The sequence below is a fragment of the Rhipicephalus microplus genome, chromosome 1, assembly GCF_043290135.1.
Source record: "Rhipicephalus microplus isolate Deutch F79 chromosome 1, USDA_Rmic, whole genome shotgun sequence".
NCBI lineage: Eukaryota > Metazoa > Arthropoda > Arachnida > Ixodida > Ixodidae > Rhipicephalus > Rhipicephalus microplus.
The window spans coordinates 101,384,179-101,398,403 of NC_134700.1; the positions used below are offsets into that span (position 1 = coordinate 101,384,179).

Here is a 14,225-nt window from a genome sequence, read left to right on the forward strand (position 1 = left end):
ATAGCATTGTACGTGAAATGCCCACTCATTAAGTGACCATATGGGCACATCACTGATTACTAGCCGGCATACCGCTTCTCTGGGAGTGTTGCGTATGTATACAAATTTACTAATCTCTCGTAAAAGTATGCATTGCTGGGCTAGTTCATTCACATTCTTAAAACTTGGAAGCGTGATATCGACCAAGACAGCAAAGAGCACAAAAACGCAGCACAAGGCACAAATACACAGGATTGCTCTCTGCCTTGTGTCTGTGTTCCTTTCTGTCCTCGTCGGTGTTGAGGTTTCAAGATTCAAGATATTCATTACTCGGACATGATAAGGGCGCAACCAAGGCGTTTGTATCACCACAATATTAGCCGCTTATCGCACTTGCGTGTTGCATGCAGATATGGCGAACGAGCGAGGAGTTTCAAGAGTTGCCAGTCAGCCAGCTTTGCGAGCTGCTGGATTCTCCGGAGCTAAATGTTCGGCAGGAGCAGGACGTGCTGCACGCTATTGCACGCTGGTGCAATGCTGTCGGCGACGCTGCCGTGCTGGGTCAGCCGGACTTTCGGCGGCTGCTTCAATGCGTTCGCGTCGGCGTTTGCAAACAAGCGTAAGTTCACGGAATGATTCACGCCAAGGCTACGACAAGAGGCGTAGGCAAAAATTTTCCTTCGAATAAGGGGTGACCCCACCTTGACCTGAAGTATATTCCTATTTTAACATCGTTGCAACGTCAACTTGTGCAGAAAAGAACAAGAGTGAAAAAACACGATGTTGTACCAGTTTTGCTTTGTGCTATGCCCATATGTACAGCTAAGTTTTTCTACGGCGGACCTTTATACCAACTACTTCAGTGTTCTGTTGTTCTGTACATGTCGTCAACGTTTCGGTCGCAGAGAATTGATGAAAAAAAACTGGCAGATCCCACGTACAGTGGGAATCAATGATATTAGAAGCACCGATGAGAAATGTTGATATGCCTCTTTAAAATCAGCACACCGTCACCAGGTGGAGGTAAATGATGCCGTACATGACTTGCGTGTCATAACTATCATGTTTGAATGTGTCTTTGCCTTCGTCATCAATTCACGTATTGTGATACCAAACTTAGTATATGTGGAGCTAGCGAAACGGCCATGAGCACGCTAGGAGCGGGGTATGTTGTCTTGTTCTTACATCACATGCAGTTTAGGATGATCATGTTTGCACCAGTAATATATTTCGTCATCCTTTCACGTCAAGTAAACACCAAATTTGGTATATGTGGAGCTAGCGAAATGGCGGCTAGCGCATCATGAAGGGTTCAATATACTCCAATGTAGTGCAGACGCGCGCGCACGCTGGGCACAGCCATGCTACGTTTGCAAAAAGCGAGCACTCTATAGTCTGACGCCAGGCGCGACCGGTGCTAGCAGCGTCCGTCAGAACGGCCCGACGGCAACTGGCTCGAAATGTGACAGGGTGCATTTCGCGCGAATGCGTTACCTAGACAACACTGTCTAGGTAACGCATTCGTACGAGGTCTAGGTAACGCATACGTACGGCAAAGAAGCCGGACGATTTGAAACGCGCATGCGTAAAAAGCAACGCAGCGTGGTGCGCGCTTGTGAGTATATGGCAGGACCGGCGCTTGGTGTCGCAACACCCGCGTGACGCGACGAAATGAACGCCGTTGAGCACGCGCACCGCGTCTTGTCGAAATGTATTGGCGCCTTGAATGTGGCATCTAGTCATGTTCTCACAAGAGACGCATCTCATGTATATCATGTGTGCACGAGCCACATAGCTTCATGATCCGTTCACGTCACGTAATACCAAATTTGGCATATGTGAAGCTAGCGAAACGGCCGCGAGCGCATCGTGAGTGTGGCATGTAGTCATATTGTTACATGACACACATGTACTGATTATCATGTGTGGAAGTGTCATTTACCTAGGCCGTCTGTTCGCGTCGTAATACAGAGTTTGGTACATGTGAAGCCAGTCAAAACGTCCGCGAGCACATATTGAACGTAGCTTGTAGTCATGTTGTTACATAGCACGCATCTCATGTTTATCATGTTTGCACCAGTATCGTACCTTCGTCATTCATTCACGTCCCGTAATAGCAAATTTGGTATAAGTTAAGCTAGCGAAATGGCCACCAGTGCATTAAGAACGTGGCATGTAGTCATGTTGTTACATGACACGCATCTCATGATTATCACGTTTGCTCCAGTCGCATACCTTCGTCATCCATTCACGTACTGTGATACCAAATTTGGTATATATGACGCTAGCGAAACGGCCGCATGGGCATCATGAGCGTGGCATGTAGTGATGTTGTCAAATGACATGCATGTCATAATTTTCATATTACGGTCTGTCGCTTGTGTTCGCGATGCAGTCATCCCATACCATACCAGTTTTGCAACACCCCATGTGAATGAAACCACCGCAAGAGCTGCAGGACCATGAAATGTAAATCATGACATTCATGACATACAAGTCATGATTTACATGTCATAACCAGTTAGATATGTTCTTCATACAATCATGTTATGCCACATCGAGTTTGGTATCGATACCATTATCAAAACGGCCAGGAGAAGTAAAAGTGGTTGGCGGCTAGATAGATAGATAGATAGATAGATAGATAGATAGATAGATAGATAGATAGATAGATAGATAGAAAGATAGACAGATAGATACGCTCAAAGTCGCCAAAGTTCGCTAAGAAATGCTTCGCGCTAAAAAAAGGCTCGTTTTTACAGGTTTTCGTTGTTCCGATTGCACAAGTGAGTGATGTCACCATGGCGCCTATTTGGGCTCAAATTAAGGACTAACTTGGGTAAACGAGGCGGATACTTCTTTGGTTAAACTTTACTTTTGCACTTTACTTATGAACTAGCATACCAGTATTAACTTGTGGCCTCTTATAATCTTTTAAAGTACGGATTCCGCCACAGCATATAGCAGATCTTTAGGAAAACCAGCAGCTTCCAGCGTCTCGAACTGGTTGTCTAAGCCGGTCTTCTTAAGAGTATTTAAAAAAAGATTGAAACATTTTTTTTAATGGTCTTTGAGTGCGTAAACCATTACGACGAAAGTGTGTTCGTACTTCTAGCAGGCATAAAACACCAACAAATATGCTCGCCACTATGGAAGGTTAACTGAAGCTCTTAATATTTTGTGGAACGATTGCATGGAAGTTCGTGGCCGAGTTTAAAGGCGTTAACCGAACCATCAAAAGTTTCCACGACCTAGTGCACAACGCCAAGTAAGGAGTCGGAAGAGGACACTTTTATAACAATCATAAAATCGATTTAGTACCTTAAGATACGGCACACACGTTCGTGACTCATCAAGCCTCGAAAACAGCAGCCAAACGTAGCCAAAATGTTTTAAAAAACACAGAGAAATGCTTTATTATATGCAAATACCCCCTGTTAGCAAGAAAATCGACTGCTTAAACTCTAAAACAATGAATGACGGATACATCGTCAATAATTGTAAGAAAGCATCAACAGACACACGACATTCATCCTAGATAGATGATTGCCCCCGGTGGTTCTGTTAGATCGCGTGCTGTCACAAGCAGTTCTTTATCGGAAATAGTGCAACATAAACGTTCAATGTCCGTTGAAAATGCAAAGTTAGCTCTTGGAATTCTGTTGATGACCCCCTGCACGATGTCATTCGTGCAGGTTGAAAAGAACACACTTTATATGTTTAACAAATCGATACTATGTAGTTGACCCTACGTGACAGAATAGTAGATGCTGCAGTCCTGGTTAGAAAGACCCAGGATAGCTCACGGGCAATGGCAGCCAGGTTTTGACGGTGACGTAATGCAAATGGAGCGCACATAGATTCAGAAGCACATTAAATTATTGAAGGTGGTAAAAACCACTTCAATATCTATACTCAAATGCGTAACGGCTTGCTGCATACTTTTATCACTGTTTCGAGTAACAGCACAAAGTTGTATATATTTTTGCCAGGGAAGTGAATCGTCCTTGCCGAAGTTGAGCGACAGTGATATTATTATTATCTTTTTTTTGCTGTTGGTACGCAGCGCCCTGGAAGAGTTCCAGAATTTGTGCCCCGTGATCGCCAACAGTGTCGCCTATCGTGAAACCGTGTTGGAAGCCCTTGAGCGGGGCCCCTGCCTGTGCACGTCCATCCCGTTCCTGCTCGACAAGGACGCAACTTTACATACGGAAACAGCTAACGGAGAAGCAACAGAAGGCGCTGGCGTTGCAGAAGACGCCGCAGCTGAAGGGGCGCCTGTGGACGCTGCCGATCTCGAAGCTGCTGCACTCCCAAACGATGCTGAAGTTGCCGATGATGACGCTGTGGCTGTTCCTGCTGAGGCAGACGCTGAGAAAATGGACGCCGAAGAAGGCGACGTAGAAATCGCTGGTGAGCGCACCCGTATTGTGACAACATGCACGACCTATAGTTCTTCAAAGATCGCATTGTCACAATATTCTTTTTTGCCGTTCAATTTATTTATAACTACTGCACCCACCCACAAAAGTTCCACTGCTCTGCTCTTTTAGTGCAGGTCACTTCAAGCCTAGCATGTAGCTTCGTAGGTTGTAGGCACCTCTAGAGGCTGGAAAGATTATTTGGAGATGTGTTCTCTAAGAAAAGGGAAATACATCTTTCTCGGCCATTTTATATTCTGCAAATTTTTGGTTGAGTGGGTACATCACCCTGGTCGTTATCGCACCCTATCTAAGATTGTTATATTGTGGAGACTGCTCTTGATCTGAGCCAGACAACACGTGTGCGAGTGAATATGCGGCTGCAAGCCAGGACAATCGAAGGCCGGAAGAGGATTCACGTCAGTGCAGAATCTGTACCAGAATAGATGCGCGAGTCGGTTGATAGGATCTCGGCCATGCTCCAAGGTAAAGTGAGAGTACCAGAAAGCATTCTGAGTTGAAGTGGTACTGCCCAAAACGACCCAGGGAAACGCAACTGAGAGCTTCATATATCCACCAGACAAACGTGACGCACGTCTCCTGAACTCAAAGACGACCTGTCGTATGTCTTATAATAAAGTCCTAATAGTAAGAGTTAGCGGAGGTACAAAGAAACTGTCCCTCTCCTCGGTGAGGCGAACCCAACAAGACGAAAGGTGACGAGACGCAATAAGTACAAAACCTAACAGAAAGGCAACAGACTTCTTCTTACCAAATGGAAAACAGGAAAACAACTGCAAATAATAATGCTTCTTGTTCACCACACACGTCTGCAAAATATTATAGATCAGCAGAAAAATAACAAACACTGAAATGAAAATACGCAAGAAGATATTTAAGAAATAACAAAATACTCATAATAAACACTCAGTCACATGGAGCAACAGATATTTATTTTTGAATGAGCATGGTGGCAGCTTGCTGCACAATAATTTTCAGTGTTAACGATCTCTCAGGCTGACTCAACTTTTTCAGTGTTTTTTGTTGTTGTACAGTAATGGAATTCGTATTATAGTCAACTGTAGTCCAGAATTAGCGCTACGCATTGACAGCTACTACACGCAAGTTATGCACAACACTCTATGCTGTGAATGAATGTTCTGAATATTTGAAAGATGTTTAAACATTTGCTCATCACGACGGAGAATATTCCATGCCGCACGTGGGGTCGAATTGCACACAACAAAAGACAGGTATGCATTGTTGGACCTGCGAACCTAATAAACGTGTAGGACTAATGCGAGTTTCTGGAAAAAAAACGTGCATTTTTCTTCATGCATGTTCACGAACTCGAATAAAACACGTAATTTATGAGCAAACGAAAGGGAAGTTTATAAGAGTTGAAACTTCAGCTAGTTGGTATTCGTTCACCTTCAAAAAACAGATTTTATCTAGTGGGCGCTACTTAGATACATAAATTTCGCATTGATGTAAGAACAACTGGAGCTATATGTCGCGCTAATTCTGTTCCATCTAAGGACACTAGAATGAGAAAAGTACCGCATTCGTTTTCTCCTCGCCGCCGCGTGCTCTGGGCGCGCTTCGCTACACAAGAGGTACAGATCGTTCGCTTCACTAATGTAGCGGGGCCCTCGCGGCTGTTTGATCTCATGAATATATGCCCAATTTGTATGGCGCGATATATGTGTAGTACGAACACGAATGACAAGTGCTCGCCTGAAAATCATCGCTTGCCTTTCTCGTTCAGTATGACTTAAATGCCGCGCTCACGGTGGGCTCGCGGCCGTGCATGGTTGGCTAGCCATGACATGCTTTTCATGGGCAGCATGTTTTACATGCCATGCTCGAGGCGTGCTCGCGGCGTGTTTGCAACTGGTTCGATGGCTTGATATTCACCCTAATTAATACTGCTTGAGGTGGCTGTAAGGTGAACATAAATCACAGGTGGTAACATGAGCGATGCCTGGCGGGCGCGAGGCGTGTTTCGAAAAACTCACCATGCGCCCGCCATCTCACTAGCCATGACATGAATATCATGACACGAATCTCATGTTAAGCGCAATTCATCTGCCGCGCAAATGGCGTGGACAAGGTCCCTTTACTAGCTCAATATATACAAAGATTGGTATTGCGTGAGGTTAGTCTATGACGAACGTGAAGTAAACATGACATTACATATGTGCCCTGACCAATTTTGTTATTAGTAAGAAGTGTTCTTTTTTGGTCACTTTCTTTTGCCCGCTGGCCAAGCCAAGATCTCGCCAGATTCGCGTGTCAGTTACCAGATTACGCACGTGTGCTAATCAGAAGCACCAGGTGGTCACGTATATTATTACGTGATAGGCTGCTACGTCACTGTCTTCGAAGATCATACTTCCCCTTCTCTCCGCCACCCCCCCCCCCCCCAAAAAAAAAAAAGATGGCTTGCTTACTTCCGCACAAAATATATTTTTCGCGTAGGACTCACTCGCACTAAAACCCACCAACTTTCTTCAACTGGATTCGCTCAAGCGTCACCAAGATTTTTCTCAACCAGACTCACTCAGATTTATTCGCACTCGGTCCGAGTCTGAGTTAGCCGACTGATGAGTGCGTTTGCCCGACCCATGTCCAAAGTACGATGCTGACATTTTTGGTTAGTCATCTATGTCGTTTACACAACATGAATATGTGGTTGAGAGAATTTTCAGCGAACGTTTCTGTGACCATCATTGCCTGTGGCCATAAATATGTTGGCAAACTCACCCGTGAGTCTATACACAGTCAGACACTCAGCCGCAGATCGGGCCGTGAGTCTGAGTCCGAGTGAGTAATGTTTAGATGAGTTAGATGGAGCCAGAGTGAGTCCATTTGAGAAAAAAATGTTTCACTAGATCGAGTGTGAGTGGGTCCGCTTGAGGTAAATATTGGTGAGTATGAGTTCGAGTGAGCCGTAGGTGTGCAATATATTTCATTAGTGATTCTGAGTGAGGTCCATCTTTCATGGCCGACATATGTTCCTATCTACTCCTCTTTAGCACTACTATAAGTGTTACATCAGCTTCAGTTTCTAGTCAAGTCTTTTCACAGGTATCTCAGCAATGCTTTACTTCATAGTTGTCGACCCGAAGATGGAGTTATAGGGGGGGGGGGGGCGTCATGATCTTCCCTCGTAAACTCTCTCAAGGGAAACTTTTGACAAGGATATATCTCGAATGCCGTGTTTTCTAAAAATGTCTTTTCTGAATTGAAACCAGGGATAACTCGTACTACTAGAATGTACAGGAAATAAAGGCGTATCGTAGAACAATGACAACGTGAGGTATCGCGTTAAGACTGAAAACGCTCATTCTTACGTTAACTATCTCAAGAGTTGGTTAATTCAGACTCACTCAGATGAAGCCGTGAGTCTGATTGAGTTCACCTTAGTCATACGTCGGTCAGCTCGAGTTGGAGTGAGTTGGCTGAAAAAATCGTGCCGGGACTTCGAGTACGAGTGAGACTATTTCAGGGGAATTTCGGTGAGTCCCAGAGAGTCCTCAAAGCAACACATATTTCTTGAATGAGTATCAGTGATCTCCAATTTTGTGGTCGCATAGGTGCGAAAGCAATTTCTCCGCAGACGACCTCGCTATGAAACCCCTATGCAAGAAATGTGGAAAAGAAAACCCTGAGCGCTGGCTTCCCCGCCTGCCGTACACCATGGTCTTCGCGGTCGGTGGCTGGAGCAACGGCCAAGCGCTGTCGGATATCCAGGCTTTTGACCCGCTCGCCAACCGCTGGGTTCGTCACAGAAACCAGCCCGGATTCAGCGCAAGGTAAACACGTTTTATTCAAGAACGTTAGTTTATATATACCCCCGAAGGCGACGTTGACGCATGAATTCAGGAACAGCCCGTAGCCGGTCGATTTGGTGCAGCACGCTGGGTACTGAAAGCGCAGAACAGAAACTGCAGAAGTAATTAGTGCAGAAGGTCAGGTTGGGAGTTTACGATAAAGATGCTCAAGGAGAGTCATTTGAGTCAGGTTGCTCGCGGGCACTTCCGTACTCAATCACTTTTATCTTAAGTGCTTATTTAAACGTGAAAACTATTGCGATGCCAGAAAAGCCACTTTCTCTGTGGGGCGAATAAATGAGCTTGACACGAAATATTAGAATGCCTGTTCTAATCAGCGCTAACAGCCAGCTCATTTACCATGCAAACTGGCATCACTCAACACAACCCTGGCGCAAGGAAACAGCCGCTGCAGCTAGTAAAGCCATCTTCGTAATGCCCATTACTTCAACGCAAACTCAGCGGTGAAAACATGGTACGTACAAAGGTTATTAGCTGTGTGTTCAACGCGCGTGACCACGCCCAGCCTTTCTGAAGGGTGGTTAGCAGGTTTACCACCATTCGGGCAAGATTATTTACGTATAGGAAGAAAGTGAAATGGACGTGCCACAATTCAGCGTAATAAAATAATATTTGGGGTTTTACTTGCAAAAACCAACACCAGTGCACTGACAACGCCAGTGCACGTCCTTTGTAGGAGAGGGGGAAAGGAGAGATAAAAAGACTAATAGAAAGATATAAAAAAAGGAAGGCAAGTGACAGCAAAAAAAATAGCCCCGTATCTGCATGTTTCACTGCAAATGTCAAAAGACGATAGTCTTGCGTCTGGAGAGAGTGAACTAAACGTTTATTTGATGTTCTGCGCAAGAAAATTGGTGAATGACATTCTGGAGGCACTGCGTCAGAGTGGCTTGAGCGTGCAGCGAAGGCGAACGAGCGCATCAAGTCACGTCACAAGTGAAACATGAGCGCTATCTGGCAGTTATCTTGAAGTGCGCGGCGTGCGCGCCCGTTTTGGAGGCGATAAGGTGTAGAACGCAAGTCGACTGGTAGGTGTCACCATCTTGTCGTCTTAGCAAGGCGCTGGAAACACTCTCCTCTTCGTGCAAGCGTTGCATGGCCAGCGCAGCGTGATAAGCGTTACGGCGCTTAGAATTATTTTTGTATGCCTTTTCTAGAAAAACGACATACACACAGAATAATAACGTGTTGTTATGGTTCCTCAGATATGCGCCATAATTGCTTTTTAATTGAAAATCGTACAAGTATGAGCGCTGAATGTTGAGCAATATTCATTTTTAAGGTAAACAGCGTGAAAAACGAAGACAGAGAAGTAGGAAGACACAGGACAGCGCTTGCCGTGTGTCTTCCTACTTCTCTATCTTTGTTTTTCTCTGAATCGTTACCGACTCGCGCAATTTTCAATACTACTTGAGCAATACTGGTGGGCGCTGCGGATGGGGTCGGCCGTTTGGGGTATCGTTTGGTGCCGTTTAGGGTATCGTTAATGGCACACAGACAGACAAACGTACAGACAGGCAGACAAACAGATTAAAATTTGTGTGTAAAAGTCCTCAAGAAAGACTCTCGTCTTTAAAAGAAAGAATGTCGGGAGCCGGTCGAAGAAGTTCGAGGATGGGACACCTTACGGCGAGAGCTTCACGGCGTCAGGAGGTTGAGGAGGGCCAAACAGTCGGCGAGAGCTACGCTTACGTCGGAGGTCGCGGGTGGCTCAACCATACAGCTTGAAATACTCCGAATAACTCCAATGCCTGACGCAGTGACGCAGTCATAACTCACTTTCCCATATCCCTTCCGGAGGGAAAGAGGCTGGACAAAAAATGACAGATGCGTCTCATCCCCGCTTTAGTTGCGATCGTCGATTGCTCTGGCCGGCTTTCACTCGCGCATATAGAAGAGACGATGTTCGGCGTGCTGTTATTTGGGTTTTACAGGTAACCTTATTGCGATAGCTACGACAAAAAAAAAATCTACTAGAGTTTGCACATAAGTGCCGTCGAAACAGTACTGAGTTATATGTGTGCGAGTTCATGCGATCATTGCGGGCATAAATGAATTTTTGCTGCCTTGCTTCCAATTGTATATGAGTCAAAGTCTATGAATATCTCAGTGTGGTGTTGAGCAAGCATTCACCTTTATTATCACAAATAAAGTCTCATTTTACTTAGAGATGATATGTGCGAATATTGATCGGTGCCTATTTTGCTGAAACGATTGTTTAGCGCATCACTTCGGGCGCCGCGCTCCACATCCCGCAGGAATATGCAGGAATTAGCTCAGTTTTAAATTTTAAAGTGAGCAGGTTTCTGTGATGTTATTGGGGCAGGACCGCTCCAGAAAGAATCAGACAGCACGCCAGTGCACAAACACACGTCCAACTTCTATTGTACCCTTCACACATGGACAACCCACACATTACGAAATTCCTAACACAAAACACGCGGCTAAACTAAATGAATAAGTAGAACGTTCGGCCTACAGTTCAGGTCGTCGGGGTAGTAGCCTGGGCCGTCGTTGATGCCCCGTCGGCAACATTCAGTGGCGAAGTCGACGTTGGGCGGCGTCGTCACCTGCAGTGACGAAGTCGGGAGACGCAGGGTCGCCGCGTCGAACTCCAGTGGCTCAGCGCCACTGTCGACGAACTGGAGCCGACGACTCACGTGTTCCGGCGGCAGGGAGTTGTGCCCTTGAGCACCTGTAGTCCGCCTCGGAAACCCACGCCAGCCCTCCTGGAACAGCGGCGCAAGGGCAGGTTCAGGCACCCGGCGCCAGCTCTCCACGACCAGCGGGACAAGGACAGGTTCAGGAACCTGGCGCCAGCTCTCCTAGACCGGTCGTCTAGCGGAGGCTGAGCTGTCCACTCGGCTAGTACGAGTGTCGCGACGTGGCCTGGGTCGTACCTATGGGCCAGACGCCCAACGAGGTAGTCCTGCCTCGAACGACGTACCTCTCACACTGCCGAAGGCACGGGTCACGCACGCACGAGGCCGCGCCTCACGAGCTGTCGTCTTCCTCGTAGGCACCGCCCGGCACATATACGCACACATCACATCCTCTTCGCCACCGCACGGCACACTATTGTCATTTTTTTTAGTTTCTGTTTCGCGCCCGCGCAGCACATATTATGACATCACCCCCTTTTCCGAGAAAGTTGTTTGCAACTATTCTACTACAAGGGCGAGGGGCGAACGAATGGTCACTGCACTGCACGGTCACTGCACGGTCCCTGCACTGCACTGCATTGTCTTAGGGGTCGCATGTACATAGTAGCAGAATGTTCACAGAAGGCTGCTTACAGTTCGGTTGGAAAACTACCGTACAAGTAGGGTTGCTATGTCGCAACTAGGAGTCAACTATTCACGACTGAGGCCTAGTAGTATTAAGAACCACGTTGCTACCTAAACGGCCGTTATGCGCGACTCAAGTATTTTTTGAGCATGTTGATATGGAAAATCTTGTTTTTCCCAAACACATCGATGACGTAGTCGACATCATTTTTCCGTTCGATGACTTGGAACGGCCCTTTCCACTGCATTAACAGCTTGTTGGAGTCAGTCAGGAGCAGAATTAAAACCTTGTTGCCTGGGCATAATTTTCTAGGGCGACTTTTCCTGTCATAATAGGTTTTCTGCTTCACACGAGCCTTCTCCAGCTGTTCATGGGCTATCTTGCAAGTCTCCTCTAGGCGATTGCGCAAATCAAAGACGTAGGTGTAAGTCGTCCGCGTTTCTGCGTCTAGCCCCTCATTTGTCCACAGTTCTCTCAGCATGGTTAGCGGTCCTCGGACGTGGCGGCCGTAAATGAGCTGAAACGGAGAGAACCCGAGGCTTGTCTGTGGAACTTACCTATATGCAAAGAGTAGCGGAGCTAGGTACCTGTCCCAAGATCGAGGTCTCTCTTGGCACATTCTCTTTAGCATTGTCTTCAGGGTGCCATTAAATTTCTCCACGAGACCGTTCGCCATCGCATGATATGGGGTTGTCTTTAGCATCTTCACGGAGAGAAGCCTGCTAACCTCGTTCATTAATTCTGAGGTAAAACTTGCCCCTTGGTCGGTGACGATTTCCTTTGGTAAGCCGATGCGGGAAAACATCTCGATGAGTGCTTCCGCAATGTGAACTGCATCGATTGCGGGCAATGCTACAGCGTCAGGGTAGCGAGTCGCAAAATCGATAAGTGTCAGAACATATCGGTTCCCACGGTCCGATCTTGGTGAAAAGGGTCCGATTAAATCAACCGCGACCCTTTCAAAAGGTGTCCGGATAAGAGGCATGTTGCCTAGTGGTGCGACTCCAACTTTTCCTTTAGGGGTAGTTCTCTGGCACTTGTCGCAAGACTTGACAAAGCGCTTTACGTCTCCGTTCAGGTCAGGCCAATAAAATTCTTCTAGGACACGATCAGTAGTTCTTTTGATGCCTTGGTGTCCCGCCATAATACTGCCATGAGCAATGTCCAGTATGCCTACCCGGAACGCTTTCGGAGTGACCAGCTGTTTAAACGTCCTGCCAGTGGCAAGGCGGTAGCGTCGATAAAGCAATCCTTTATCTTCGATGAAATCGTAACAGTGGCCCTTTCCCGATTTGAATTCTTTATTCACTTTAGCAAAGACAGCTTTGAGTGTCGGGTCATTTCGCTGTTCCTCGGCGAGTTGGGCTCTGGTAACGTCAGGTAAGAGCGTTGTTGACACGTACAAAGGCCTGATATTTTCTTGACCTTGTTGATTGGCTTTGGTTTTTGCCACGCTTGAAGAAGCAGATCTTGAGGTGACAGGTGACTTGGTCGGGTGTGCTTGCGCAGGTAACTCATCCGCCTGGGTATGAGTCGCCTGCTTCCAGTCAGAATCTGGATCGTATGGTCCTCGGACGCCTGGAAGATTTCCCAGCACAAGGTCATAGAGGGGTTGATCCATACAAGCCACTTTCAGCATCCCTGTGAAGTACGGCGTGTTGACTTGTACAATAGCTTCCGGGAGATGGCTAGTTGACCTGTCTAGGAGAACGACACTGATTTTCTTGCCTGTCAGGCACACATCAGGAACGAGCTCCCGTCGGACGATTGCCGTGTTGCATCCCGTATCGCGTAAGACTCGAACCTCTCTTCCTAGCAGCAGACCTTCGACCACTGGCATCCCGTCGGCCAGGAAACGTATTGTACCCTGCACGTTCTTGTCGTCGTGGTGACTTGAGCAAGGAATCTTCCCTCCTGGACGCTTGGCTGTTTTTCTAGCACCAGCCCGGGCAGAGTCAGGTTCGCTAAATGCGCACGAAGAACTCGGTTTGTTGTTCCCATGCTGGTTTCGGCAAGTTTCTGTGACATGTCCCGTTTTACCGCACAACTTGCATTTCAGCATCTGCTTAGGCGGATTGCGGCAGTCAGGAGCCAAATGTCCGAAACGATGACACAGGATACACTTGAGTTGCGGTTTCCGCGACGCTTCGGTAGGCTTTCCACTGGATTCTTTCGCGGGGTCAGGACCTTTTCCTATATTAGTCAAATTCTGCGCCTCAAGGAAGCGATCCGTCAAATTAGCGAGTTCATCTAGTGACTTGCACTCTCGCTCTTTTAAGAAAACAACCAGCTTTGGATGGCAACAACGCAAAAATTGCTCAGAGATTACGTGATCCCTTAGACCTTCATAGGTTTGGGATACGTTTGCCATGTCTATCCAATGGTCGAAATAACTGGTAATTCTTGCTGCTAACTGTCGTCCAGTTTCACCATCTGCTGCTCGTGCTTTCCGAAACTTATCTTGGTAGCCTTGAGCCGTAAACTGAAATTTCTGCAGTAGAGCTTTCTTTACTTTTTGGTAGTCCAGCGAATCAGCGGCAGTCATTCGGCCTATCACGGTTAACGCGTCACCCGTTAGGCACAGGCTAACAGCGAGACCCCATTTTTCTTGCGGCCAATCCTGTCCTGTGGCTACGCGCTCGAATCGCTGCAGATACGCGTGCAGATCATCGCGTTTCTC

The 14,225-nt window shown here is 46.9% G+C and overlaps 1 protein-coding gene across 1 annotated transcript in view; it reads left to right on the forward strand.

Moving 5' to 3' along the window:
• LOC142768634 (kelch-like protein 10) overlaps positions 1-14,225 on the forward strand; it is a 50,153-nt gene that overhangs the window by 12,489 nt on the left and 23,439 nt on the right. The window contains exons 3-5 of the mRNA XM_075870647.1: positions 390-598; positions 4,046-4,392; positions 8,023-8,218. Coding sequence (XP_075726762.1) covers positions 390-598; positions 4,046-4,392; positions 8,023-8,218 — 752 coding nt within the window. The remainder of the gene's footprint in view (positions 1-389; positions 599-4,045; positions 4,393-8,022; positions 8,219-14,225) is intronic.